Genomic DNA, 24,004 nt, shown 5'->3' with positions numbered 1-24,004 from the left:
AAAGCAGTGGTGGCGCCTGTTTTCTTCCGCCCCCCCCCCGCCCCCAGACCCAGCAGCGCAGAGGGCAAGAGGGGTCTCAAAGTTTATTCGAGCTGCCGCGCTCGCGCAGCTCCTTCTAAAAAACACTGTACAAAGCATCGACACCTTAAAAAAAGAAAAAAAATAAATCGAAATACACGGAATCCAGACAAAGGGAGGCGACACAAGCGCTACCGCGGGTGGGTGGGGGGGGAAGGGTCCTCGCCGGGAGCGCGGTGGCCCCCGAGGTTAGTCGGAATCGCTGTCGCTTTCCGCCTCCTTCACGTCCACGCTGAATTTGTACTCCTGGTCGCAGCCCATGTAAGCGTCGCTCATGAAATACAGGGTGTAATTGTGCGTCCCCGTGGCCGGGGCTACGAAATCCAGCTTCACCTACGTCGGCGAAGGAAGAGCCGGCGTTAGAGGGCGGTGGGGGGGCCGGAGGGGAGAAGGGGGGGCACCCCAGTCCCGCTCGCCCCAACCGCGTCTTTTTTTTTTTTTTTTTAGGGCTGCCACGTGCCTCCCCGTCCCCGTCCTGCTCACCTTGGCTTTCTGCTGCAGCGTCAAGCGCTTGATGGAGATGAGGCTGTTGGATTTGGAGTCGCCGATCACCACCCACCAACCCTCCTCGCGTTTCTGGTGGAGAGGGAAGAGTTAAGGGGATGGGGACAGCTCGGGGCGGGGGGGGGGGGGGACACGGGGACGGTCCCCCTCTTCCCCAACTTCTGATGTCACCCGGTTCGGCACCTACCTGGGGGAAAAGGGGTGCGATGACAGGCCCCGTCACCTCCTCTTCACGCTCCAGCTGCACCAGCACCACCACGGGCCCCCCGCTGCGTGCGGAGATGCGAAAGTCAGGGTCAGGGCGTCCCGGCGCCCCCCCCCTCAATGCCCCTAGCAGCGGGGCGGCGCCCAGGGGGGGACCGCGCCACCCCCCTCCTCACCTGCGGATGCTTTCCTTCTCCACCACCTCGTAGGACAGCTCGATGTTGGGGTAACGGTTACAGAATCGAGCGACGTCGGCGATTTGAGCGTCCGAGAGCTGCAGCAAGGCGTTCCGGTCCTCGTCTTCCATCTCCATGATGTCGAAAACGCTCTCCACCCCCTGCCAAGGAAGACGTTTTCAGCCTTGCGCTGAGCCGGGGGGGGGGGGCTCCTGGGGTGGGCGAGGGGAGGACGGCAGCCGGGTTTCCCGCCCCCAGCCCCAGCTTTACCTTGTCCGTGCAGCGTTTGATGTGCTCGGAGGTGAAGTGAGGCAGCTGCTTGAGGTAGGAATCCTTCGACCACATGGCCTGCGTCACCATCTGCGCCAGCTCCATGGCGGCCAGCGCGGGGCTGAGCCAGCCGTTGCTGGACAACACGTCCACGCAGGCCTGGATCAGCCGGATCGCCTGGAAGACGAGGGACAGGTCAAGGAGACGGTGACGCGAGGCGGTGACGCGGGCAGGGTCGTCCCCGGCCCCCGTCGTACCTTGCTGAGGATTTCCTCGGTGTCCGACTGCAGCTCGGCGCTCAGCTGCATGCGCGACAAGTGAGCCTGCAGCAGGAGGTTGGTCTTGACGTGGGGATCGTTGAATTTGGGGTTGGTCAGCTTGTGGGGAACTTTTTGGGCCAGCTACGGGGAGAAACGATAAACCCATCAGTGCTTTAATCCAAAAAAGACGGGCGGCTTCGCTCCTCCGACCCCACCGGAAGCCCACCATCCGTCTCCGAGATCCGAGGCGCTGCCGCTCACCTGCCGCAGCAAGTTGTCCTCGTGGTGCCTGATGGGGATGTTCTCGTACTCGGCGGCGTTGGAGATGATTTCAATCAGCCCTCGCACCTTGGTCTTGGCGTTGAGGGACATGCTGAAGAGCTCTGGGGAAGTCAGAGAAGCGGAAGGGGCTCAGGGAAAAGCAGGCAGCAGGAAACCCCCCGCTACGAGAGGTGCCTTGGGGCAGAGTGCGCGCGGCCTCGGGCTAAAGGTCAGGGTTTTTACGCACCCCGCCACGCAGCCGGCACCTTCTCTCCGTCGCCCGCGGCACGGAGGGGACGCGGGAGCACCCAGGAGCGCCCGCGTGCGGTCCCTGCCCCTGGCGCGGCCCTTACCGATGGTGGTGTAGTTGATGTAGTAGTAGGCGGCGATCATCCCCAGGTTCAGAGGAGCCACGTCCATCTCGTCCTCGATGCTGATGCACTTGGACTGCTCCAGGTCGCTCAGGGTCTGTTCCACCAGCTCGGAGAGGTGATCCGAGAGATGCCTGTGGGACACGCCTGGGGAGGACACGGCGGCGTTGGCGGCTGGGTTCAGGAACTCCCCAGGACGGCGAAAAAGCTGCTCTGGTGGTAGAGGGTCGCCAGTTATCCTCCAGCCCCCGCCGCTCACCTTGCAGGTTGTAGTAGTTTGGATTCTGCGTCATCCTGCGATACAGGAAGGTCCAAGTGAGGTAATCCACCGCGTCCTGCTTGTTTTCGATGGTCTTGGTGACGATCTCGGCGTTGAAATGATCGTGCATGCAGTGGTCCAAGTGCGACTCCACCGGCAGGGGCTCGTAGAGGAATTTCTTGAAGAAATCCTACAGCGGGGCGGGGGTAGAGGCGAGGGGTGAACCAACCCCAGCCCCTCCAAAATCCTGCCGCGCCTGCCAGGCGGCAGGGCTCCGCGCGGGGGGTTACACCTCAGCCCGCCGGGAGAAGAAATCCACCCCCCAGGGCAGGAGACAGGGCAACGGTGTCCCCCCCCCCTGTCCCCGGCTCCCCCACACCCACCTTCTTGGATCCCTGGCACATGATGACGCAACGGCCCTCGTCGTCCTGCAGCGGGCGATTGGCGTGGCCCACCATCTGCAGCACGTCGTAGATGGGGTAATCCACGTACCTGGGACACGGAGAGAGAGTTGAGGAAGGCGCCACGGAAAGCTAGCACCGCTCTCCCGCCCTTCCCAGCCTCGGCCCGCACGGGGACGGAGCCCTTCGGGATCAGTCCGTTCCCTCGTGCTCAGCGCAGCCAGAGCGGGAGCGGAGGGAAGCCGCCGCGGCGGCGGGACGCACTCACGCGTGGATCTTGCCATTGTAGTACTGGGTGTCCATGATGATCACCAGGTGAGCGGCGATGTTCATCCCCCAGCAGAGGCTGCGGGAGGCAACCATCACCTGAACCGCACCTGAAACGGGCGCGGGGAGAGGGCTCAGCACCTCGGCGGGTCACTGAAATTGGGAAGGAAAAGGATCTGGGGCGGGGAGGGGGAAGAATCCGCGGGGAGAAGGATCTGGGGGGGTTCTGCATTCAGGCAGACGGGTCTCAGCATAAAGGGAGGTCCAGGAAAAGATGGTGAAGTTGAAAATCGCGGCCTTTTTGGACCCGGGAGGCAGAGGAGTGACCCGAGGCTTGGGCGAGCTGTTATTTCCAGTCCCAAGACCGTGGGCACCGCCAAGCTCCAGGGAAAAGGGGTTTGGGGTAGATGAAGCGGCGTGTCCCCGTGTCCCCCCCTCACCGGAGCTGAAAAGCTGCTCCACCACTCGTCGTTCCATGGCCGTCAGCCCCTCGTGCAGGTAGCCCACCCCGTTCACCAGCGTCTCCTTCAGGGTGTTGTCGTTCAGCTTGTCCAGGTACGGAACCAGATCCTTCTCCGCGCAGTGCAGGAACCTGCCGGAGAGAGGAGGAGTGAAGAGGCCGCTGCCAGGCCCAGCGAGCCTCTCCCCTCTTTGATGTCGCATCAAAGAGACCGTTGCCCATCGTTAGTTGTCCCTCAAAACAGCCAAAAAACGTGCCCCCGGTCTCCGTCAGAGGAGGGACAACAGGCCACAGCGTCGTTACCTCTGCCTCTGGACGTCCGAGGCGCACGTGGTGAGGATGTTGATGGCCGTGAGCCGTGTTTGCTTGCGGGACGGGACGAAGACGATGACGGGCTTTTTGGGCGAGTGCTTCATGATGGCGTGGTAGACGGGCTTGGCCATGGAGAGCAGGCGAGTCTGCGTGTGGCTGATGTTGAAGCCCTGCGGGGGAAGAGGAGCAGGGAGTGAGGGCGTCCGGAGACCAGGCGGAAGGAAAAGGAGAGGAGGTTGCCCAAACCCTACCTGAATGTGCAGCTCCAGGGGCACGGGGCGGACGTTGGGGTGGAAGTTGAAGGTGGAGGTGGCACTGCAGCCCAGCCAGTGAGCCACGTCCTTGGCGTTGGAGAGGGAGGAGCTGAGGGCCACGATGCGGATGGGACGCTCGATTTGGGAGGAGATGTAGCGCATGCGGGAGCAGATGACCTCCAGCACCGGCTGCAAGGCGGGAGAAGACAAGTTAGAGCAGGAAGAACCGAGCTCTCGGCGCCGCGGCCGCCTCTCCCGGCTGAGCTCCGGCCGTTTCAGCCCAAGCACCCTCTCCAGGGAATACTCCCCAGCTTCCCGAAGGATATGCCCCTCCTAGCCCCAGCCCATCCTGCAGCTTGGGGAAACTCCCGGCAGGAAAAGCCGACCTCAGACCAGATATTAGGAGCGAGCAACCGTCCACCCCAAAGCGGCTCGACTACCGAGACTAACCCGAGAACGAGCGTCACTCGAATTCGTCGCGTCCCCCCCGCCCCTTCCCCTGCCAGACGCACCCCGTTTTCGCCCCCGATGAGATGGACTTCGTCCACGATGAAGAGGTTGACGTTCTGGACGTTCTTGCGCTGTTTCCAACGGCGCGAGAGGATGTCCCATTTCTCCGGGGTGCTGATGATGATGTTCCCTTTGCCCAGCAGCTTCAGGTCGGTGCTGGTCTCCCCCGTCAGCAACACCACCTTCTTGTTGAGACGCTCCTGGAACTTTTCGTACCAGTCCAAGAAGACCTGCCAAATACACCAAGGGATGCCGTCGTTAACCTCAAAAAAAAAAAATATCCTACCAAATCCCTGGAGATGCGCCCAGGCACACACCGACGTCAGCACGTCGGCAGCGGGACGGCGTCTCTTTGGCTCCGCAATTCATCAAAAGGCTCTGGAATCATCCCGAGGGACGTGATAGCAAAGAAGGGACGAGGAAAAGCGAAAGAAGGGGCGAGGAAACCAATCTAAGGCGGGGTAAGGCTCCAGTTCTCCCCAGGGTGCCGGCTTTACCTGCTCCGCCAGGGCTTCCATGGGGGTGATGTAGACACAGCGTCCCTCCGAGTTCTGGAGCAACATCCTCAGGATGGCAAATTCGGCACAAATGGTCTTGCCGCTTCCCGTGGGGGCACCCACAAACACGTTGTCGTCGCTGTTATACACCGTGTTAAACACTGGGGACAGAGGGACAGCACAGAAGAGGGCGGTTTAGCAAAACCTCCGCGGATTCCTATCAAAACTCTAAAAACGGGCAGGGAAAAACCACAGCCTGGGCCCAGCCCGCACAAGGAGCTTACGGAAAAGGCTGTTTTAAGAGTTTTAGCCCCAAATCTACGGAGAAAAACAGTCTCCAGTCTGTCACGGTAGCTCGTAAGCGTGAATTCCCTATTCTGGCTAAGCCCAGGCAGAGAAACACGGACAGGGCAGCCTGGGTTCCCTCAAAACTCCGTCCCTACAAGCGGCACAGCTGGAGAAGTTCGGGGCCAGCCGGCTCCGCGAATTAGCACGGCCCCAGCTTCCAGGCGCAAACCTGCTGCCGGTTTGACGTACTCGAGGAATATATCAAAGATACTCCGGCCCAGGGAGAAAGATTCGAAGCCGTCAAACCTCCAAGGCCCAGGGAGGTAGAGGGGATACGTGACGGGAGGCGCTTCCGTAGCAAATCGTGGGAATAAACCCCACCAAAACGAAGGCTGCGGGACTGAGAGGCAGCCCCGGGGGAGGCGAGCAGAGGCGCTACCCACCCTGAGTCTGGATTGGGTTGAAGAAAGGGAACTTCTCCTGGTAGAGGCTCTCAAAGGCGCTGTTTCGCAGTGCCGAGACGGGCAGCGGCTGCAGGTCCAGCAGCTCGGTGGGAGGAGGGTATTTCTCCGGTAGGATCAGGTGGCGGAAGGAAACGGGCAGCTGGGTCTCGCAGGCTGTCACACACACACACACACAAAAAAAAAACCAAACAAAAAACCAACAACCCCATTTTCATCCCCAAAAGCGCTCCCAACGGTTTCATCCGCCAGCGGCATCCCCAGCCCTGCTGTGACTTGGGATGTCAGGAGTCGTTCTCCCAGCACGGCACTGGGAGAGGACCGGAATCACCCCGCCTCGGGCCTCAGGGAGAAGCCCCGCTGTAAAACCGGCAGAAGGAGACTTACAGAGCCAGCGGTCGGAGACCACCCGGATGAAATACTGCGGGGGCAGCGGCTCGAACACGGGCACGAAGAAGGTGACGAGGTGCTCGTCCTGCGCGTACTTGGCTTTCAGCAGGAAGTACTCGTGGTGCAGGATGACTTCGCTGTCCACATCCTCCACCAGGATCCAGAAAGCTTCGGACGAACCGTGTACCTGAGCAAGGGCGGGCCGTTCACCTTCGGATCGCGGTCCAGATTCCCCCTCCTTCCACATCTCCAGGAGCTGAACGCCGGCCCTCCCCCAGCAACCCTGCCCCACGAGTGCCCTCCTTCCCCCCAGCACGGTATTTAGCCCGGCGCTATTTAGCCCCACAGCTCACTTTTTCATCCCACTGGAAGTCAGGAGCAATGGTGAGCTCCACTTTCAGGGTGGAACGGGTAATGGGTTGCAAATGGACGGAGAGCTCCAGCTTCGGAAACAGATGAACGTATTTGTGGATTGTCTTGCCCATTTTGGGCATTCGGATGAGTTCTCCTGCAGGACAGAGGGATAACAGGCTGACCAACGGCTCCCAAAAGGAACAATATCCCTTCTCGGCGATCCGAGCAGCTGGGATGAGCCAGGGCAAAGCCTCCGCCGTCCTCAGGCTGTGCCAAGAGCCTGGCCAGTTCTGCCCCTTCGCTCAGACAGGGATAAACCCCCCTCCGAGTTTCCGGGGTGAAAACACGGCAGAGGAGAACAGAGAGGCAAACACCTCCCCCTGCCGCGTTTGCCCGCCTCTCCCTACCTATTTCGTTATGGTTCAAGTCGTAGAGCCGTTCAAACGGGAAATTCTTCTTCTCGATTTTCTTCACCACTTCCTCAGGCAGTTTCTTGAACTGGCGCAAAGGGCACATGGACTGCCACCTGCGAGGACAGGGCGGGGTGAGACAAGCAAAGGAACGAAGCCTTCGGAGCAGCAGGGTCCCCGCGTTGCCCAAGACCGGCCCTCGGCCAGTGGCCGGGCGGCAGCTCCTTTACGCGCGCCCGGGCACAAACTTCCCAGCCAGGCCCCCGCTGAAGACTCTCAGCCGGCCCGCAATCAGCCAACGCCTCCGAGATCGCACTCACATGCGTTTGTCGATCATCTTGCAGAGGTTTAAGGTCTTGTCGGTGAGCTGGGCCCAGCCCCGGTTCAGGACGATCTCGAAGATGGCACGCATCAGCCGCCCGGCCGACTGCGGGGAGAGAGAGCGACGCTCAGACCCCGGCTGCCGCCACCCCATTTTACTCTTCTTTCCTTTCTACCCGCTCTCCCGCCCGGCCACGCGGTCACAGAAGGGTTTGGGTGGAAGCGGAACCTTTTAAAGACCATCTTAAAGTCTTTAAAACTTGAAAACCAGAGCAATCTTTCGCGAGATCGGAGCGCCGTCCAACCTGACTTGATCGACACTCGCAGGGACGGGGCAGCCACAGCTTCTCTGGGCAACCTGGGTCAGTCTCGGCACCCTCATCCTAAAGATTATTCCTTATATCCAACCTAAATCTACCCTCTTTCGGTTTATAACTGTTATCCCTTGACCTATCACTACGGGCCCTGGTAAAAAGTAGACGTAGGCTACCCTGGAGTCCTCTAGCGCTGAATTATTTTGATTACGAATTGGAGACTCCAACGAAGACGGAATTCCCAGCCTGGCGGGGGTTAGACCTTCTCGGCCCTCCCGGCTCTAGTTATTTTCAAAGCCGTTTGTGACCAAAACCCACGTTTCCGAGGTGCAAATAGTTGTCGGAGACAGAGACGCGGCTGGACTGCGGGCATCTAAATGGGAAGGGAGAGGCCCCAGCCACGTTTCCTCCCTCACCTGGGTAACGTAGACCATGTCGGCCATGAGGGCAAATCCTTCCAGCTTCAGCTGGGAGATGAAAGCCTGGAGGAGCACGTTGATCTGGGGAAGCAGAACACAGAAGGTCTCAGCGCCCGATCCCGGCGGGCTGCCCGGCCGCACGGTCATAAAAGGGTTTGGGGTGGAAAAGGAGCCTTTTAAAGACCATCTAAGTCCTTAAAACTTTAAAAGCAGGGACATCTTTCACGAGTTCAGGTTGCTCAGAGCGTCGTCCAACCCGACTTTAAACACTCGCGGGGACGGGGCAGCCACGGCTTCTCTGGGCAACGCGGCAGGACGTTGACGCGTGGCAGGACAGAAGCGACCAACGGGGACTGACCGTCCCGCGCCACAGGACGTCAACCAGAGACAAGAAGGACCTGCAGCTCTTCGAGCATCTCCTGAGGCAGTTCAGGATGTCCCACAGAGGGAAGAGAACGGAAATTCCTCCTCCCTCCCACCCCCAAGAGGGGCGTTTCCCATCACAGCTCTCCCCCAAAGATCACCGGTCCCCTCAAGACAGGCAGGGAAGTCCCCTGGAGGGGACAAGGCAGGGCTCACCTTGGCGCTGGGCTCCTCTATGCTCTCCTTCACCGGGATGGGAACTCGCTCCAGCAACTTTTGAAGCTCGAGCTTCTCCTCCTGCAGAAAACCAAGGCAGGAGAGGTGAGAAGGGTCCTTCCTCCCAGGCCAAGCTCCGCATCCGCCCCCACAGCATCGAGACCGATGCCTCGGGGGCTGCCTCGCTCGGGACGGTTGTCCGGCTCCTCACCTCCCTCACGGTGATGTTCCTGAACTCCGAGGACAGCGAGAAGACCCGAAAGAGCTCGATTTCACTCAGGGTGGGTTTCAGCAGCTGATTGTAAGTTTGCATCGTCTCGTTGGTGATGTAGTAGTGGCTGGCGATGCGGCCCAGCTCCGTCACCTGCCGCAGGGACAAGAGCCAGAGTGAAGCAGCAGAAAGACACCCGCCCGCGGCACGGGCAGAAGATGCTGAAGAGGAACCAGGCTGCAGCAGGGGAGACATCTCCAGACAAGCTAAATTTAAACTCTCAGGCTACAAATCACCCAGGGAAGCTGCTTTACCTGCTACACAATTCTATACTCTCCTGGTTTGGGCGACACCGCGCTCATTTCTCGTGTAATATTGGAAAAAAACCCCTTTTCCAGGACTCAAACTGGTGCCAATATTCCCTTTCCAGGCAGCTCTGGAGGGGGAGGTTCAAGGTCTGGGTGTTTCCCAGCCCCCCACCAGGCGCGGGGACGGGACGAGGAGGAGCGAGAGCCGGGCGCTGGCCCCCCAGGATTATTTCATCCCAGGAAGGGCCCCTTCCAGGGAAACGAGGGAGTTTGAGGAGTTTTCTCTCTGGGATGAGAACTCCTGGCCCCGGTGCCGGAGCCCTGAGCCCTTCCCTTCCTCCCGCAGGGTCCCACAGGGGCTGTTCCCTGCGGGGGGGCGGGGGGGAACGGGCTGGGAATGATCCCGGTGTATTTTATATTGGTGTGGGGATCGATACTAGTTCTTCAGTGTCATTAACGTTCATTATCTAGTCTTAATCTATTAAATCTGTTCAGAGTTCAACCCTGGGGTTTCCTCGTTTTCCCCCCGATCCCCTTTCCCGGGTGGGGAGGGATCATTGCGAGAATAATCGTCTGAGCGACAATAAACGGTTGTGGGTTCCTCGAAGCGCAACGCATACATCCCAGCCTCCCCTTTCTCATCTGCCTGCCTCCGAAGCCACGCAAAGGCCAGGGGAACGTGAATTAGCTCGGGAGGCAGCAGCAGACCCACGACAGCGACAGACGGAGGGTCGGGTTTTTACGCCGGCGCCCTCTGCGCCGGCACACAGCTCCCGGCCGCGCACAACAGCGGGTGCGAACGACGCCCTGGGATCCATATTTCATCAGCAAGACGCCTCTTGCGCCCTTCCTCTCAAGAGACGACGCTCCCGTCCAGCACAGCGCCTTTCCCACGTCCCGTCTCACCTGGAAGTTGCCCGTCTTCTTGTCGTACTTCACCAGGTTGTTCTTGTCCAACATGAGGGCCGCAGTGTGAACCAGGTCCAGGCGGCGCTGGTCCAGCAGCGGATCCCCTTTCAGATCGTCGTGGGAGATGCCGTAGAGAGTCGGGGAGCGCAGCATTCGGATGTACAGGTAGGTGTAACCCAACCAATTGACCGCATCCTGAGGAAAAACCGACGAGCTGGAAGAGCCGACGAGCCAGCAAGGCTGACGTTCCGGCTCGGGGCCCCAGCGCTCCCATTACTAACGTAGGATCCAGCCAAATCCTGCCACGTCAACCTCAAACCTCAGAGCTTGGAAGCCCACACGCAACCTCTTTGGATCGGAAGCCACACGGCAACCCTTCTCCAGTACCGGAAAAAACGTTAAGGAATTAAAAACCAAGAAAACCCACCCTCCACAGGCAGACTTTTCCCCGGTGTCCTCCTCCCTGCAGACAACTCTCTCTGCTCTGCATTACAGAAGCGTCACCCCCCCGCTTTCCTGACAGCGTTATGGCCCGGTGGTTCTCACGGCTGCCCTTCCAGATCTCTTAAAAATTTGCTTTCCAGACACTGAAGCTCGCAAATGTCTTTGCTCCCGTACGACGACGACATCTCTCCCCGACACAGATCAGCCCTGCAATCCCCAGCGGCTCTCCGGGCGCAACAAAAGGGCACAGTCGCACGTGGGGAAAAGCGAGGATTCGCACTCACCTTCGCGTTCTGGACGTTGCCGAGCACCGTCTCCGCGTTCAGCATGTCCGGGAGCTTCGACACCATCTGACTTTCGATGGGGAGCTGCTGGTTGAGCAGGGACAGGTAATACTGCAGCTCGCCGTGGGACGTGATGAGGATCCCCTCTCCTTTGGTGTCGTACTGCGGCCTCCCGGCACGTCCCAGCATCTAAGAAACAAGAGGGTGAGGTCAGAAAAGCTTCTCTTTCGGCAATTTCTCCTCGCTGCCGTGTCCTGAGCCAGATCGCTCGGGCTGCCGCTACTTCTAGCTGGCGGGAGACGCGCGGAAACGTCTCAGATGTGTCTGGGCAAGACACCGGGAGAGGAATGATTTGTCCTCTTCTCCCACCGATATCGCCTTCTCCTCTGCCCTCCCAGCAGGGCTGTTCCCACAACAGCCGAGAGAGTCGGAGAGCAGGGGAACGGGCAGAGACCGGGCTGAGAAAACATGAAAGCGGATCTCAAACGCGCCTCCGGGGGAAAGGAAAAATCCCGCCCCGGGTGCCGGCAGCATCTTTTGTCACCAGGACTTCACCTGCAGGATGTCCAGAGCACCCAGCTCGGTCCAGCGCCCCTTCTCGGGGCTGTACACCTGCGTCCCTTTGATGATGACGGTGTGAGCGGGGAGATTTACACCCCAGGCCAGCGTGGCTGTGGAGACCAGCACCTGCGGGAGCGAAACAGAGATCAGTGCCAGGCAGAAGCCTCTTCCTAAGGAAAAAAGGGGATCTAAAATGCTGGTCCTGACAGCAGAGACACGCACAAAAGGGACAAAGACGGAGAGGCGTGACCGCCTCGACAGCTCAGCAGAGGGAGGTCAGATAAACGGCAGGATCTTTGCCCAAATTTCCCAGCTCGCTGCGCGACCCCGAGAAAACCCTTTGCCTTCCCTTCATCACGCAGCCAGGAAACCGCTCGGATGGGGTTCTGCCAAAGTGGCGACCGCGAAGGAGACAGCCTGCTCCGGGACAGAGCCCCGGCTTCAAACACTCAGCGAGACCAAGGGGAGGTGTCCTTGCCCCCTCCACTCCCGGCCCCGCGCTTTTAGTTTCTATTCTTTCCGTAAAAATCAAGGCTGCCTTCACCGGGCACCGGCTTCAGTAGAGCGGGATGGGGGGGTTGGCTAGGCTTGATCCTCTTCATTTTGGAAATCAAGGACTTCCTTGATCCTCTTCATTTTGGAAATCAAGGACTTCCTTGATCCTCTTCATTTTGGAAATCAAGGATTTGGGATTTTCTTGATATGGGAAAACACGGCTTAAGCAATTCTAGTGAAGTACCTACCCCAAACGCAGTAATTCCTCCCGGGAAGTGAAGCTCACCTGAATGTGCTTGTCGGCGAACAGATCCTCCACCAGCGTCCGGTCCACGCGTGTCATCCCGGCGTGGTGAATGGCGAAGCCGTAAGGAAGGAGATCCTTCAGCTCCAGGTTCTGCGGCAGAAACGCAACCAGCTCTAGGTTTTCCCCCCAAGCCGAGCAACACCAGAGAGAAAAGACGCAACGGAAGGCAAGCCCGCATCCCAGAGGAAAGGCCGCGAAACCGCACCGAACCGGCAGCGTCTCCGTCGCCGCATTCCTGCTATGGCCGCGTGGGAACAGCCCCGGCCGGGCAGTTACCTTGCACTGCTCGGCTTCGGTCCTCAGCACCTCGGTGGAGGCTGAGCCCTCCCGCAAGAAGAGGCCCAGGGTATCTTTCTCCAGGCACATGTCCCTGATGGCCCGGGCAGTCTTCCCCGTCTCCTTCCTGGAGTGAACGAACACCAGCACCTGTTAAAACGAGCACAAAGTACCGTCGCTGAGAGAGGGATCAAAGAGGCTTGACGCAACCCGCTGCTGGTGTTCCGGGTGGGAAGAGTCGTAGGACTAGCCCGGACGCCCCGCGAACCACGCGCCGAGCTCCTGATCTACCAGGGCAGCATCACAAAAAAAACTCCCTTCGTCCTAAAAAGACAGGTCCTAGGTTAATCGGACAGGTGGCACGGAGAGAGAACCTGCGTTCCTCCCTCTCTCAGCCGCCATCGACGGCCCAAACCCGCCCTCTTCTCCTCTGCAGCGTTTCTGCAGCGCCGGCAACTCGAAAGAGCCTCACCAGCGAGAAACTGAGGGCGTCAGGAAGAATAACATCAAGTATCAAACCTGGTTCTTTCCAGCGTGCTCCATAATCTTCTCATAAACGATCTCGTTCATTATCTGGAAGCGTTTGATTGCCTTCTTCTCTGTGATACCCACATAGGTCTGCTCTAGGGGCACCGGTCGGAAGCTGTAAGGGGGGAAAAAACCAAAACCAAAAGCAAACAAGTCCCTAAAAGAGCAGAAGAACGGAGAATCGCTGCTACAAAGGTCCTGGCGAAAGGCATCCTGTACGTCGTGCCGCCAAGTTTAACGCGCTTCTTTTGTTTGTATAAATTGAGGCTTCTTTTGTGCCTCAATTGATTCCGATTTGATGGCCCGGTTAGATTAAACAGGGGACAGTAACACGTCTTGCTGTTTCCCGGAATTCATTTGCGACGCGCACGCGCTCAGGGAGCAAAAACGGCGTTTCAGGAACGACCCTGCTCCTATTTTAGGCTTCCTTCAAACCGCCCCTGCAGCGCGCAGGTACGGCGGAGTTTATCTGCCTTCTCTAAAGCGTCTCCTCGCACGAACGCCGCGGGAACCCTGGCACGCCTTTTGAGGCTGTATTTAACTGCTCTAATCCTGCGGACGCCTTTACCGGCGCATCCGAGAGCAAACAAATGCGCGTGGAGAGCAGGCTGAAGGCCCGGTGGGACCCTGGCACCATCCGACAGATAAACGCTCAACCGCCTCCACGGGAGGCAGGGCTTTCCCAGCTCTCCACAGCTACCCACCACCCGATCGCAAAGGTCTCTCCCGGCTTTCCACGGTACCTGTTATCAAAATAGAACAAGCCTTTGGCCGGGTCGACTCTCAGGAAGGTAGCCACGTCCTCGTAGTTGGGGAGGGTGGCACTCAAGCCAACGAGCCTCACGTCCTCCTGAGTCATCTCGATGTTGCGGATGGCTCTGGCTACCAAAGACTCCAGGACGGGCCCTCGGTCGTCGTGCAGGAGGTGTATCTCATCCTTGAAGGGAGGAGACAGGAACAGAGTTATCCCCGCTCCAAACCGGCTCCATTTACCCATTTTTGGTTTAGTTTCGTAGCAAACCTGCTTGCGTGGATTGAGGGACGCTCAGCCCACAGCTCAAAGCCCGAGTCTCGCCGCAACCAAGTCCCAGAGACGTTTTGAACCACGTCGGGGAACCGCAACGCCGTAAGACACAGCGCCCCCCCACCATCGCCCCCCATCTCCGCGCCAGGGCTCTGGAGGCCCCGGTGCTGCTCACCAGGATGACCAGCCGCACCAGCTGGGTGTAGGTGCGCTCTCCTCCCTTGCGGGTGATGATGTCCCACTTCTCCGGGGTGCAGACGATGATCTGGGTAGCGCTGATTTCCTCCTTGCAGAGCTGGTGATCCCCCGTCAGCTCTGCCACGTTGATGCCGTAGGTCGCCAGGCGCTAGGAGGAAGCCCACGGGAGGTTAAGCTGGATAAACGCGCGTTTCCCGGGGCAGCGTTAGAGCAGCGCGGCCCCGAGACGCTCGCAGGACATACTCGTCCCACTACAGCACTGGGAGAAACGTGTGGGTTTCATGAACATCCAACAAGGGCGAGTGCAGGGTGCTGCACCTGGGGAGGAATAACCCCCCGCACCAGGACAGGTTGGGGGTGACCTGCTGGAGAGCAGCTCTGTGGAGAGGGACCTGGGAGTCCTGGGGGACAACGGGATGACCACGAGCCAGCGATGGGCCCTGGTGGCCAAGAAGGCCAATGGCATCCTGGGGGCATCCAGAAGAGCGTGGCCAGCAGGTGGAGGGAGGTCATCCTCCCCCTCTGCTCTGCCCTGCCCTGGGGAGGCCCCATCTGGAGCCCTGGGTCCAGTTCTGGGCTCCCCGGTTCCAGAAGGACAGGGAACGGCTGGAGAGGGGACAGCAAAGGGCCACCAAGAGGATGAGGGGACTGGAACATCTCTCTGATGGGGAAAGGCTGAGGGATTTGGGGCTCTTCGGTCTGGAAAAAAAGACGGCTGAGGGGGGATCTTATCAACGCTGATAAATACTTCAAGGGGGGGTGTCAGGAGGATGGGGCCAGGCTCTTCTCAGTGGTGCCCGGGGACGGGACAAGGGGTAACGGGCACAAACTTGACCGTGGGAAGTTCCATCTCAAGACGAGGAGGAACTTCTTTGCTGTGAGGGTGGCAGAGCCCTGGCACAGGCTGCCCAGAGAGGTGGGGGAGTCTCCGTCTCTGGAGACATCCCAACCCCGCCTGGAGGCGTCCCTGTGCCACCTGCTCTGGGTGACCCTGCTCCGGCCAGGGGTTGGACGGGGTGATCTCCAGAGGTCCCTTCCCACCCCAGCCACTCTGGGATTCTGTGGTTCACAGCCCGCTCTGACATCCAAAGCCCGTATTGACACACACACAGAGCCCAATGGGTGCGGGCTACACCAACAGAGATTAAAGGCACGACCCAAACTCATCCTCTCCCGACCAGCTTCTGCCAGAGCTCATATCCTCCCGTAAGCGTAACATAACGAAGCCACCACAATAAAGCTCATCTTCCCCAAGCTACGGTTCAAACGGGGGCAGGACCAAACCTCTCCTCACCTTCCCGAAGCTGCCCACCATCTCCTGCACCAAGGACCTCATGGGGGCGATGTAGATAATCTTGAAATCGTCCACGTTGATGGTTCCGTCGATGTTAATGTGCTTCCCTATTTCTCGCAACATGCACATGAGCGCCACGTTGGTCTTCCCAGCGCCCTGGAACGCAAACCGAACCAGTCCCATCAAATTCCTGTCTTCTCCAGAGTAACGTTTCGCCCGGAAAAAGATATATTTTCCACCCAAAAGGTCCATCTTTCTGGATTCCCCATCACAGAGGGCCCGAAGAGCAGGATCCTTACCGTGGGAGCGCACAGCAGCAAGTTCTCATCCGACTCCAGCGCAGCCCGGTAGAGTTTGCTCTGAATACGGTTCAGCGTTTTAAACCCCTCGAATCCAGCCTGGGCGTATTTGGGTAACTTTTCCACAGAAACCAATTGCTGAAAAAGGGAAAAAGGCAAGTTCGACCCCTTTGTTTCAGTACCTCGCGGGCTGCAGGGCATATGCGAGACCTCAGCGACACCCTGCGGAGCAGCAGGGTCACGTTGCCTCCAGATGGCCAGAAGAGAAGCCCCGTTGCCCGGGGTTCGTGGAGCGGGTTCGGGAGAGATCAAAGGAGGCCCATTAGCCGGCCCGCGCGCGCTCCGACGAGTACAAGTCATAGTTGGCTACGTCATCAGAAAAGCGAATCCCCGCCGTGTTCTCATGACGGGACAGATCAGCCCACATTTCCGTTGCCAGCGCTGATCAAAAGGGGCAATTTATCAACAAGGCAGGCGACGAAATCAGCCAGATCTCTGGCCCACACCGCGCGTCGCAAGCAAGGAGGGAGCAAAAGCGGAGCTGAGGGTTCAGCCAAGGAGCTAAACAGGGGACAGGGGAGCCCTGAGACAGAAACCACCAGCACAGGATCCACGGTCCAGAAGCGAGAAACTAGAAATCAGGAACCTTCTTCAGCCGTGTGAGATCTCTTAGCTTAAACTAACGGTTCTTCAAAAAATGTGAGAGGGCGTCAAAAGCCACATCAGAGGCTGTCGAGTCCCAAGAAATATTTGCCACAATATTAGCAACAACTCATTGAATCACGCAGTGGTTTGGGTTGGAAGGGAACTTCAAAGACCATCTAGTTCCACACACCTCCCCCTGCCCTGGGCAGGGACACCTCCCACCAGCCCAGGTTGCTCCAAGCCCCGGCCAACCTGGCCTTGAACCCCTCCAGGGATGGGGCAGCCACAGCTTCTCTGGGCAACCTGGGCCAGGGGCTCACCACCCTCACAGCAAACAATTTCTTCCCCAGATCTCATCTCAATCTCCCCTCTGTCAGTGTAAAACCCTTCCCCCTCGTCCCATGGCTCCCCTCCCTGCTCCAGAGTCCCTCCCCAGCTTTCCTGGAGCCCCTTTAGGGACTGGAAGGGGCTCCAAGGTCTCCCCGGAGCCTTCTCTTCTCCAGGCTGAACCCCCCCAGCTCTCTCAGCCCGTCCCCACAGCAGAGGGGCTCCAGCCCTCCCAGCATCTCCGGGGCCTCCTCCGGCCCCGCTCCAACAGCTCCGTGTCCTCCCAATGTCCCCAGCGCTGGAGGCAGCACTGCAGGGGGGTTTCCCCCGTGCGGAGCAGAGGGGCAGAATCCCCCCCCTCGCCCCACTGCCCACGCTGCTGGGGATGCAGCCCAGGCTGCGGGGGGCTTTCTGGACTGACAGTGCGTGTTGTCAGCTCACGTCCAGCTTTTCACATCCAGCTTTTCACCCCCAGCACCCCCAAGTCCTTCTCAGGGCTGCTCTCCATCCCTTCATCCCTGTGCTGATCCCCGGGGGCTGCCCCCACCCAGGTGCAGGATCCTGCGCTTGGCCTTGTCGGACCTCATGAGGTTCACATGGGCCCCCTTTTCCAGCCTGTCCAGGTCCCCCTGGGTGGCATCCCGTCCCTCCGCCGTGTCACCCGCACCGCTCGGCTTGGTGTCATCTGCAAACGTCCTGAGGGCGCCCTCCATCCCACTGCCCGTGTCACCGATAATGGCACCAGTGCCGCTACGGACCCCTGAGGGACACCACTTGTCCCCTGTCTCCATCTGGACGTTGAGCCGTTGACAACTACTCTCCGGATGCGACCGTTCAGCCAATTCCTCATCCACCGAACAGCCCGTCCATCAAAGGCATCTCTCTCCAGTGCAGAGAGAAGGATGTTGTGGGGGACCGTGTCAAAGGCCGTGCAGAAGTCCAGACAGATGCCATCAGTCACCCCGTCACTCAACCCCCCCTCGTGCTAAATACGGGGGAACGAAGCGGGATCACCCACCTCTTCGGAGCCAAAAGGTTTTGGCTTCAGGGCGGGCACGTGCACCTCCTCGTAGCCCTTGCGCTGCCTGCGGAAGGAGCCGTCGGGGAGCTGGCAACGCTTGTTGGCCATGAAGTGACTACCTTGGGCAAAGACCAGATCCTCCAGGTCCAGCACCTGCCGGGGAGCCAGCGCCTGGAAACAGGAAAGGGGCAAGGATTAGAGAACGACGCCCTGGGAGGGAAGGAAAAGCAACCGCAGCCAACTGGCAAGCGCCTCTTTAGCACATCGGGGGCTTATTTTCGGTATCTTCCTGTCTGTGCCACTTCAAATACTCTTTTTGCACTTCCTGGGGATGCTCGTAGGAAGGGCTGGGAACGGCTGACTTCCAAGAGTTTTACCTCTCCTCCTTGGTCCAGATCCATGGTCTCTAAGTCAGTATCCATCCGGGACTGACGGACGCGTTCCCGGCGAGAGCGTTCCTCCTGTGCGAAGAGATGAGAATTTCGGCCCTGGGGAAGATTTGCCCAACCTCCTCCGTGGCCTGCCAGGTCCTCCCGTCACACCGGGAAAGCCCGCACCAACCAGAGAAGCCACGCGCCGCGATTTTCTTTCAAGCATGGACATTCACGTTAACCAGAGCCAATAATTTTTGGCAGTAGAAAGCAGTGCCCCCAAGGCCAGGACGTAAACCCGCCTTCCGGGAGAGCGGATGAAAGGAAGCAGGGAGTGAAGACACGCAAACCTGCAGTGCCCCAGCAAAAGCCCGGCCTGCTGCGGGCCGGCAGCGCTCCTCAAAACACAGAGAACCCAAAACGGTCCCTCACAACAACATAACCTGGGGTGGTTTTTTTTAGCAACAAAGCAGGAATATGGTATTGATCCCCAAAAAACAACCCCCAAACCGGTCACAGAACCGCTATTCTCCAAAGGCCGAGCAGAGCTAACCCCGCAGGCCAATAAACGTGTTGGGTGTCACGTTCCAACGCCAGGTAACAAGGAGCCGATGGGAAGGGCCGGGGGTGTTTTACGGCGCCGAGCCTCCCAGCAAGGAGGCCCAGAGGTGAAACGGTGCCGTTACAAGGCGGTTAACGCCAGCCTAAAAACGCGAAACTTGCATACACCGACATTTTCCTGGGAAAGCAGACATCGGAGCGACTCAAAAATAAGAAGTGGTAAATATATCGCCCTCCTAAGCACCGTTTCCCACGGTTTCAAGATCCCAGCTGAGTCAGCAAGGCTCCTCTCTCACGAACAGCAAACAAAACACGCAGCCCAACGGTGACCGCAGGCGGCGGCAAGGCTCTCACGATTCCTCTGCTCGTCCCGCCTCGAGCCACCCTCCGGCCTTACCCGGATGAGATCCTCCTTCTCCGTCTCGTGCAGCTGATACAAGAACTTGGACAGCTCGGGATCCGCTTCCATCTTGCCCATTATCCTTTCTTTTTCAGCTTCGCTTTGTGCGCTGGCCAGCAAAGTGCAGTACAAGACTGGTGAAAGAAAATTAAGGGATAGCAGAGGGGTTAAGGGCTGAATCAAAACAAAAGAGCAAATAACAAGGGCCCAAGCTCCACGCAGCAACACCGATGGCCGCTAAAAAGCCTCGGGTCGCGTTAGAATCACGTCAGAATGGCAGGGAAACAAGGTTAAAGCGAACGCCGCTCACTCATCATCCGGTGCTGCCGCAGGACTTTAATGAAGTCGAAGGTGTTAAAGCCCAGGAGCAGAACGAGCTGGTTCTCGCATTCCCGGTCGTCGCTGGCAGTCTGGGAGGAGGAGAAACGAGGAACAGGCGGTTAACCCCGCGCCCCACTGAACGAGAATCCCCGCTTCGCACAGAACCGAACTCAAGCGGAGCTCAAGAGCAGCGACGCGCAAGATCAGGTCAACGCTGACCTTCAAGATCTCCAGCACTTCGTCCGCCTTTTTTTGGGAAACGATGGCGTCATCGTAGAAGCGGCTCAGCTGCCGCTGGAGCCAAAAGGCGTCGATGTCTCGAGGATGCAGATCCTTCTTCTTTGAACTCATCAGCTCACCCGAAGCCACAAGCTTTAAGAAAAAGCCACAACAATGTTATTTTCCTGTGAGAAGAAAGCAGGCATGCGACCTTGGTGTTGCGAGCGAGCGTTTGGGGCCTCTCTCTCCGCAGAGAGAGGAGCAGAGACCCAGCGGGACGCAGCTGTGCAGCTGCCAGGCCTGTTCATTTTAGTAACGTTCCGTTTGGCCTCCGTCGGACAACAGCTCCAAGGCTCCTCTCCATCCACCAACAACCTTAACTCCATCCGTAGACCAAGAGCATCCCCAACCCTCCTCCAGACGATCCCCGAACCGCGTTTCACGCGTTCCTCGGTGACTCACGTTGGCCGAGAGGGTGCAACGGACAACGGCTTCGTCTCCCTCCATGTCATCATCGGACGCCTCGTCACGCACTTCGCCATAAATGTCCTCGTCGCCTTCCTGTTGCAAGAAGAGTTCCAGTAAGCGGCGCTGGGAAACATCAGAGAGCTTTTCCTCGCCGAAAATTAATCATCCGGCAGCGAGAGGAAACAGCCCGCCTTGTGCTTTTCACGGGAACCTAACGCTGCTGTTCAGGTACAGCACCACGTGGCGAGATTATTCCCGCTCTCTACAGAGCGGTTTTGCCAGCGTTTCCTCGGATTTGTCTCCCTTATCGTTCTCGCAGCCTTTTCCAAAAACCAACCCCCAGGGAGCCTTTCCACGAAACGCTTCCAAGCAGCGCATCTGAACGTCTCTTTTCCTCTCGATCTGTCAAGTTTCCCCACGAGATCTAAATACCACCATCTGTTTTCCGTCGTACTGACTCACGATAAGCCTTGGATTAGCAGGATAACCAACAAACCCTCCCCACGCCAGGAAGCGGGATCTAAAATAATCCGGCTTCTCCTTCCTGGCAGAGACATCCCAGCCCGAGCCAATGCCCACTTCCCAAGGTGATAAGAGTAAAATGGGACAAACGCGGTCCCGGCGGAGCGAGGGGGGAGAGGGCAGAGACTCCGCTGCCAGCCCGCAGCCTCTCATCTCCTACCTCCTCATCGGACTCGAACTGCACGTTCACCCCGTACGTCTCATCGATATTGTCATCTGCAAAAGAGAGCGGAGTGAACTCATCGGAAAAAAATCTGGGCACCACATGCAAGGTTCACAGATCCACACGCCCGCCCACACCTCCGCGCATCCAAAAAGATGAAAAGAACGTGGTTTGGGGGCTTGAAAACTGTCCAAACGTGGGGTTTTTTTGGCTTCTCCATCTGCAAACACCACCCTGGCTGTTTGGCACCAGCAACCCGACTTTCTGCCAGCCCCCTCCCCGAAGCCGCAGCCCCCGACAACGCCTTCCCATACCCATGTTCTGGATTTCCTTGTCGCCACCGTAATCTGTGATCTTCTTCCCCAGGTTGACCAGCACGTGGTAGCGGGTATCATCGGTCTGTCCCAGCAGCAGATCGATCTCCTTCCGCCTCTCCTTATCGCGCAGCTTCTCGTTCTTCAGCACCGCCAGGACCTCGTCGGCGGCTCCGCAGAGGATGTCACGGGGCTGCCAAAGGAATAAACGCGTCGCGCGGAGAAGAAATTTGCTACGTGAAGGGTACGGGGTCGGTCCCTCCTATTTCTGGACCCTCGTATGGCCACCAAAAGGCCACCCCCACAACATCCCCGAGCCCAAAAGCCAGCACCGACGGAGCAAACCCATCCCACGGGATGACAGGGAAAGATTAAAAAATCCAAGTGATGGATTTTACAGGTTTTCAATCCTCTACCGGAGCAGGGACACCCATCTCGAGGCGTTGCCATCCTCACCTGGTCCCCAAGAGCCGCCTGAATGAAGCTCAGCAACACCTCGTAGGTCTCGCGGGTCTCCTTGGTTTTGGGTTTGTAGATGATGCCCACCATCTCATCGATGCCCTCGGAGAGTAGGGTGTAACCCTTCATCTTGTTGATGTCGTGCCGGTCCTCGTCACGCTTCCTTCTCCTGGAAAGAAAGGCAGGGAAGAGAGCGCCTGGGTGAGCCCCACGGCAGAGCCCTGCTCCTGCTACTTCAAATATGGCTAGTCTCTTTTATTTGAAAAATAAAGAAGAAAAATACACGTTTTTTAATTTTTCCCTTCAATTTTCATCTATTGACATGGAATAACCAACTCCGAAGGAAGAAAACAACGTCTCTGTGTCTTCCAAGTTAGAATCATAGAACGGTCTCGGTTGGAAGGGACCTTTCACATCATCAAGTCCAACCATCAACCCAACACCGCCCAAACCCCCACTACCCCACGTCCCTCAGCACCGCGTCTGCCCGGCTTTTAAATCCCTCCAGGGATGGCGACTCCACCACTGCCCTGGGCAACCTCTCCCGATGCCTGATAACCCTTTCCGGGAAGAAATTTTTCCCAATATCCATCCTAAACCTCCCCTGGCGCAACTCGAGGCCTTTTCCTCTTGTCCCATCGCCTGTTCCTTGGGAGAAGAGACCGACCCCCCCTGGCTACCCCCTCCTTTCAGGGAGCTGTGGAGAGCGAGAAGGTCTCCCCTCAGCCTCCTCTTCTCCAGGCTGAACACCCCCAGCTCCCTCAGCCGCTCCTCACCAGACTCGTGCTCCAGAGCCCTCACCAGCTCCGTTGCCCTTCTCTGGACACGCTCCAGCACCTCAAGGTCCTCCTTGGAGCGAGGGGCCCAAAACCGGACACGGCACTCGAGGTGGGACCTCACCAGTGCCCAGTCCAGGGGGACAATCACTGCCCCAGTCCTGCTGGCCACAAGTTCCTGACACAGGCCAGGATGCTGGTGGCCTCCTTGGCCACCTGGGCACACTGCTGGCTCACAATCAGACCCCTGTCGACCACCACCCCCAGGTCCTTTTCCACCGGGCAGCTCTCCAGCCACCCTTCCCCAAGGCTGTAGCGTTCCTTGGGTTGGTGTGACCCACGTGCAGGACGCGGCACTTGGCCTTGTTGAACCTCACACCACCAAAACATTTCCCACTATAAAATATTCCCAACACCGCTGAGTTCTACCCCGTTTGCAGCGCTAAACCGAACCAGAGCTGCGTCGTTCGAAGACGGGAATGAAAAATTAATTGCCCAGAGCGTTTTTCACGCCAGGGCTCGGCACCCCACACCCCCCGCCCCCGGGCTCAAAGCTCCCACTCACTTTGCTCGTCTCTCCTCCTGCATCTGGGGTTTGGTTCTCTGCGCCTTGTCCCCCATGCGGGTCCCCTCCAGTTTGCCCACCAAGGACAGGACTTCTCCCGTCGGCTCATCCCGCCGGGTCCGGTCGATCAGCGAGCGGTCGGCTTGGAGGACGAGGTTGGAGTTCTGGGAGAAGAGAAAAAGAGAGGCATAAAGAGCAGGCAGGCAGATTTCCTTTTAATTTAAAACACTCCGCGCTGCTCGAGGCACAAATAAATTGTATCTTAATTAACCCGGGGGGGGGTTATTTAACGCCCTCAATAGCCGCGATTTTAAACTTTAAACTGGGATTGAGCCACTCGGCCCCATCCTGGGGGTTGTTTCAGCCGGGAGAACCGGCACCCTCCTCGCCCGGGTGCTCGGTTACCTCTCAGTGCCCGGGAAGTCCCACTTTAAGGTGACAAAACTCGGGAAAAACCCTTAAAAGAGGATTTTAGTCCTCAGAACCTCCCCTCAACCACGTTAAAGGGCCGTTACACCCAGCAGGACGATTTCGCGGGGAGAACCTGGGCCGCCGCAGCGCGGGGGTAGGTTTAGAGGCAGCCCCTGGGTTAACGGGACCGGAGAGGGCCCGGTACGGGGCCGGTGAGGGGCGGGAAGCCGAGGGGCCGCACTTACCGCCTTGTACTCGTACTGCAAGCTGCGGGCGGTCACATCCGCCATGGCTGGGCCGGGCTGGAGACCGCGCCGCCACCGCCGCGCACCGGAGCAGGCCGCGGAACGCCACTTCCGGGTCAAGCGGAAGCAGAGCGCCACCTGGAAGCGCTTCCGCCGGCGGGCGCCCCAACATGCCCCGCGGCTCCTCTCCGGACTACAGCTCCCAGCATGAACCGCTGCGCCCGCCGGGAGGCGGTGACGCTGCTCCGGCCTCCCCCGCTCTGATTGGCTGGCTGTGCCTTCCTCCTCCTCCCCGCGCCGGGGGCTGGCCGTGATTGGCTCAGCCGCACCGCCCCCGCGCGCTGCCATTGGCCAGTTGAGCCGTTGACGGTTGAGGCTTTGAAAGCGGCGGGGCGCGGCCGGTAGGCGGGGCCGACTCCCGGCCCTCCCGCCTCCTATTGGCTCTCCCCGGCGTAAGC

The 24,004-nt window shown here is 58.8% G+C and overlaps 1 protein-coding gene across 1 annotated transcript; it reads right to left on the bottom strand.

Annotated features, from left to right (window-relative positions):
• Positions 1-65: 65 nt before the first annotated feature.
• On the bottom strand, positions 66-23,959 carry SNRNP200 (small nuclear ribonucleoprotein U5 subunit 200). The gene is made up of 45 exons (XM_074563856.1): positions 23,547-23,959; positions 22,891-23,054; positions 21,547-21,718; positions 21,091-21,283; positions 20,774-20,829; positions 20,086-20,184; positions 19,624-19,776; positions 19,394-19,493; positions 19,081-19,217; positions 18,129-18,212; positions 17,749-17,922; positions 15,759-15,896; positions 15,460-15,615; positions 14,143-14,313; positions 13,687-13,880; positions 12,935-13,058; positions 12,416-12,565; positions 12,119-12,229; positions 11,332-11,463; positions 10,777-10,965; positions 10,046-10,243; positions 8,832-8,984; positions 8,621-8,701; positions 8,039-8,122; positions 7,308-7,414; positions 6,985-7,103; positions 6,577-6,731; positions 6,221-6,410; positions 5,816-5,989; positions 5,085-5,245; positions 4,590-4,817; positions 4,075-4,266; positions 3,815-3,993; positions 3,492-3,643; positions 3,053-3,161; positions 2,767-2,875; positions 2,384-2,573; positions 2,107-2,271; positions 1,754-1,875; positions 1,490-1,633; positions 1,233-1,409; positions 963-1,123; positions 770-851; positions 562-654; positions 66-411 (listed from the first exon to the last, which is right to left on the bottom strand). Exons 1-45 carry the CDS (start codon positions 23,892-23,894, stop codon positions 268-270), a joined length of 6,714 nt encoding a protein of 2,237 aa, XP_074419957.1. The 5' UTR covers positions 23,895-23,959; the 3' UTR covers positions 66-267.
• Positions 23,960-24,004: the final 45 nt, after the last annotated feature.

Source organism: Larus michahellis, chromosome 20 (genome assembly GCF_964199755.1).
Source record: "Larus michahellis chromosome 20, bLarMic1.1, whole genome shotgun sequence".
NCBI classification, from domain to species: domain Eukaryota; kingdom Metazoa; phylum Chordata; class Aves; order Charadriiformes; family Laridae; genus Larus; species Larus michahellis.
The sequence above is the reverse complement of the archived record's forward strand: the minus strand, read 5'-3'. Positions and strand labels throughout refer to the sequence as shown.

Bases quoted from the DNA above. Each gene is read 5' to 3' on its own strand.
- SNRNP200 (XM_074563856.1), bottom strand. From the start codon at position 23,894: ATGGCAGCGCGCGGGGGCGGTGCGGCTGAGCCAATCACGGCCAGCCCC. The intron at 21,719-22,890 runs GTGAGTGGGAGC...CTTTCTTTCCAG, and splicing joins CAGGAGGAGAGACGAGCAAA to GAGAAGGAAGCGTGACGAGG. The intron at 1,124-1,232 runs GTAAAGCTGGGG...CTTCCTTGGCAG, and splicing joins TCAAACGCTGCACGGACAAG to GGGGTGGAGAGCGTTTTCGA.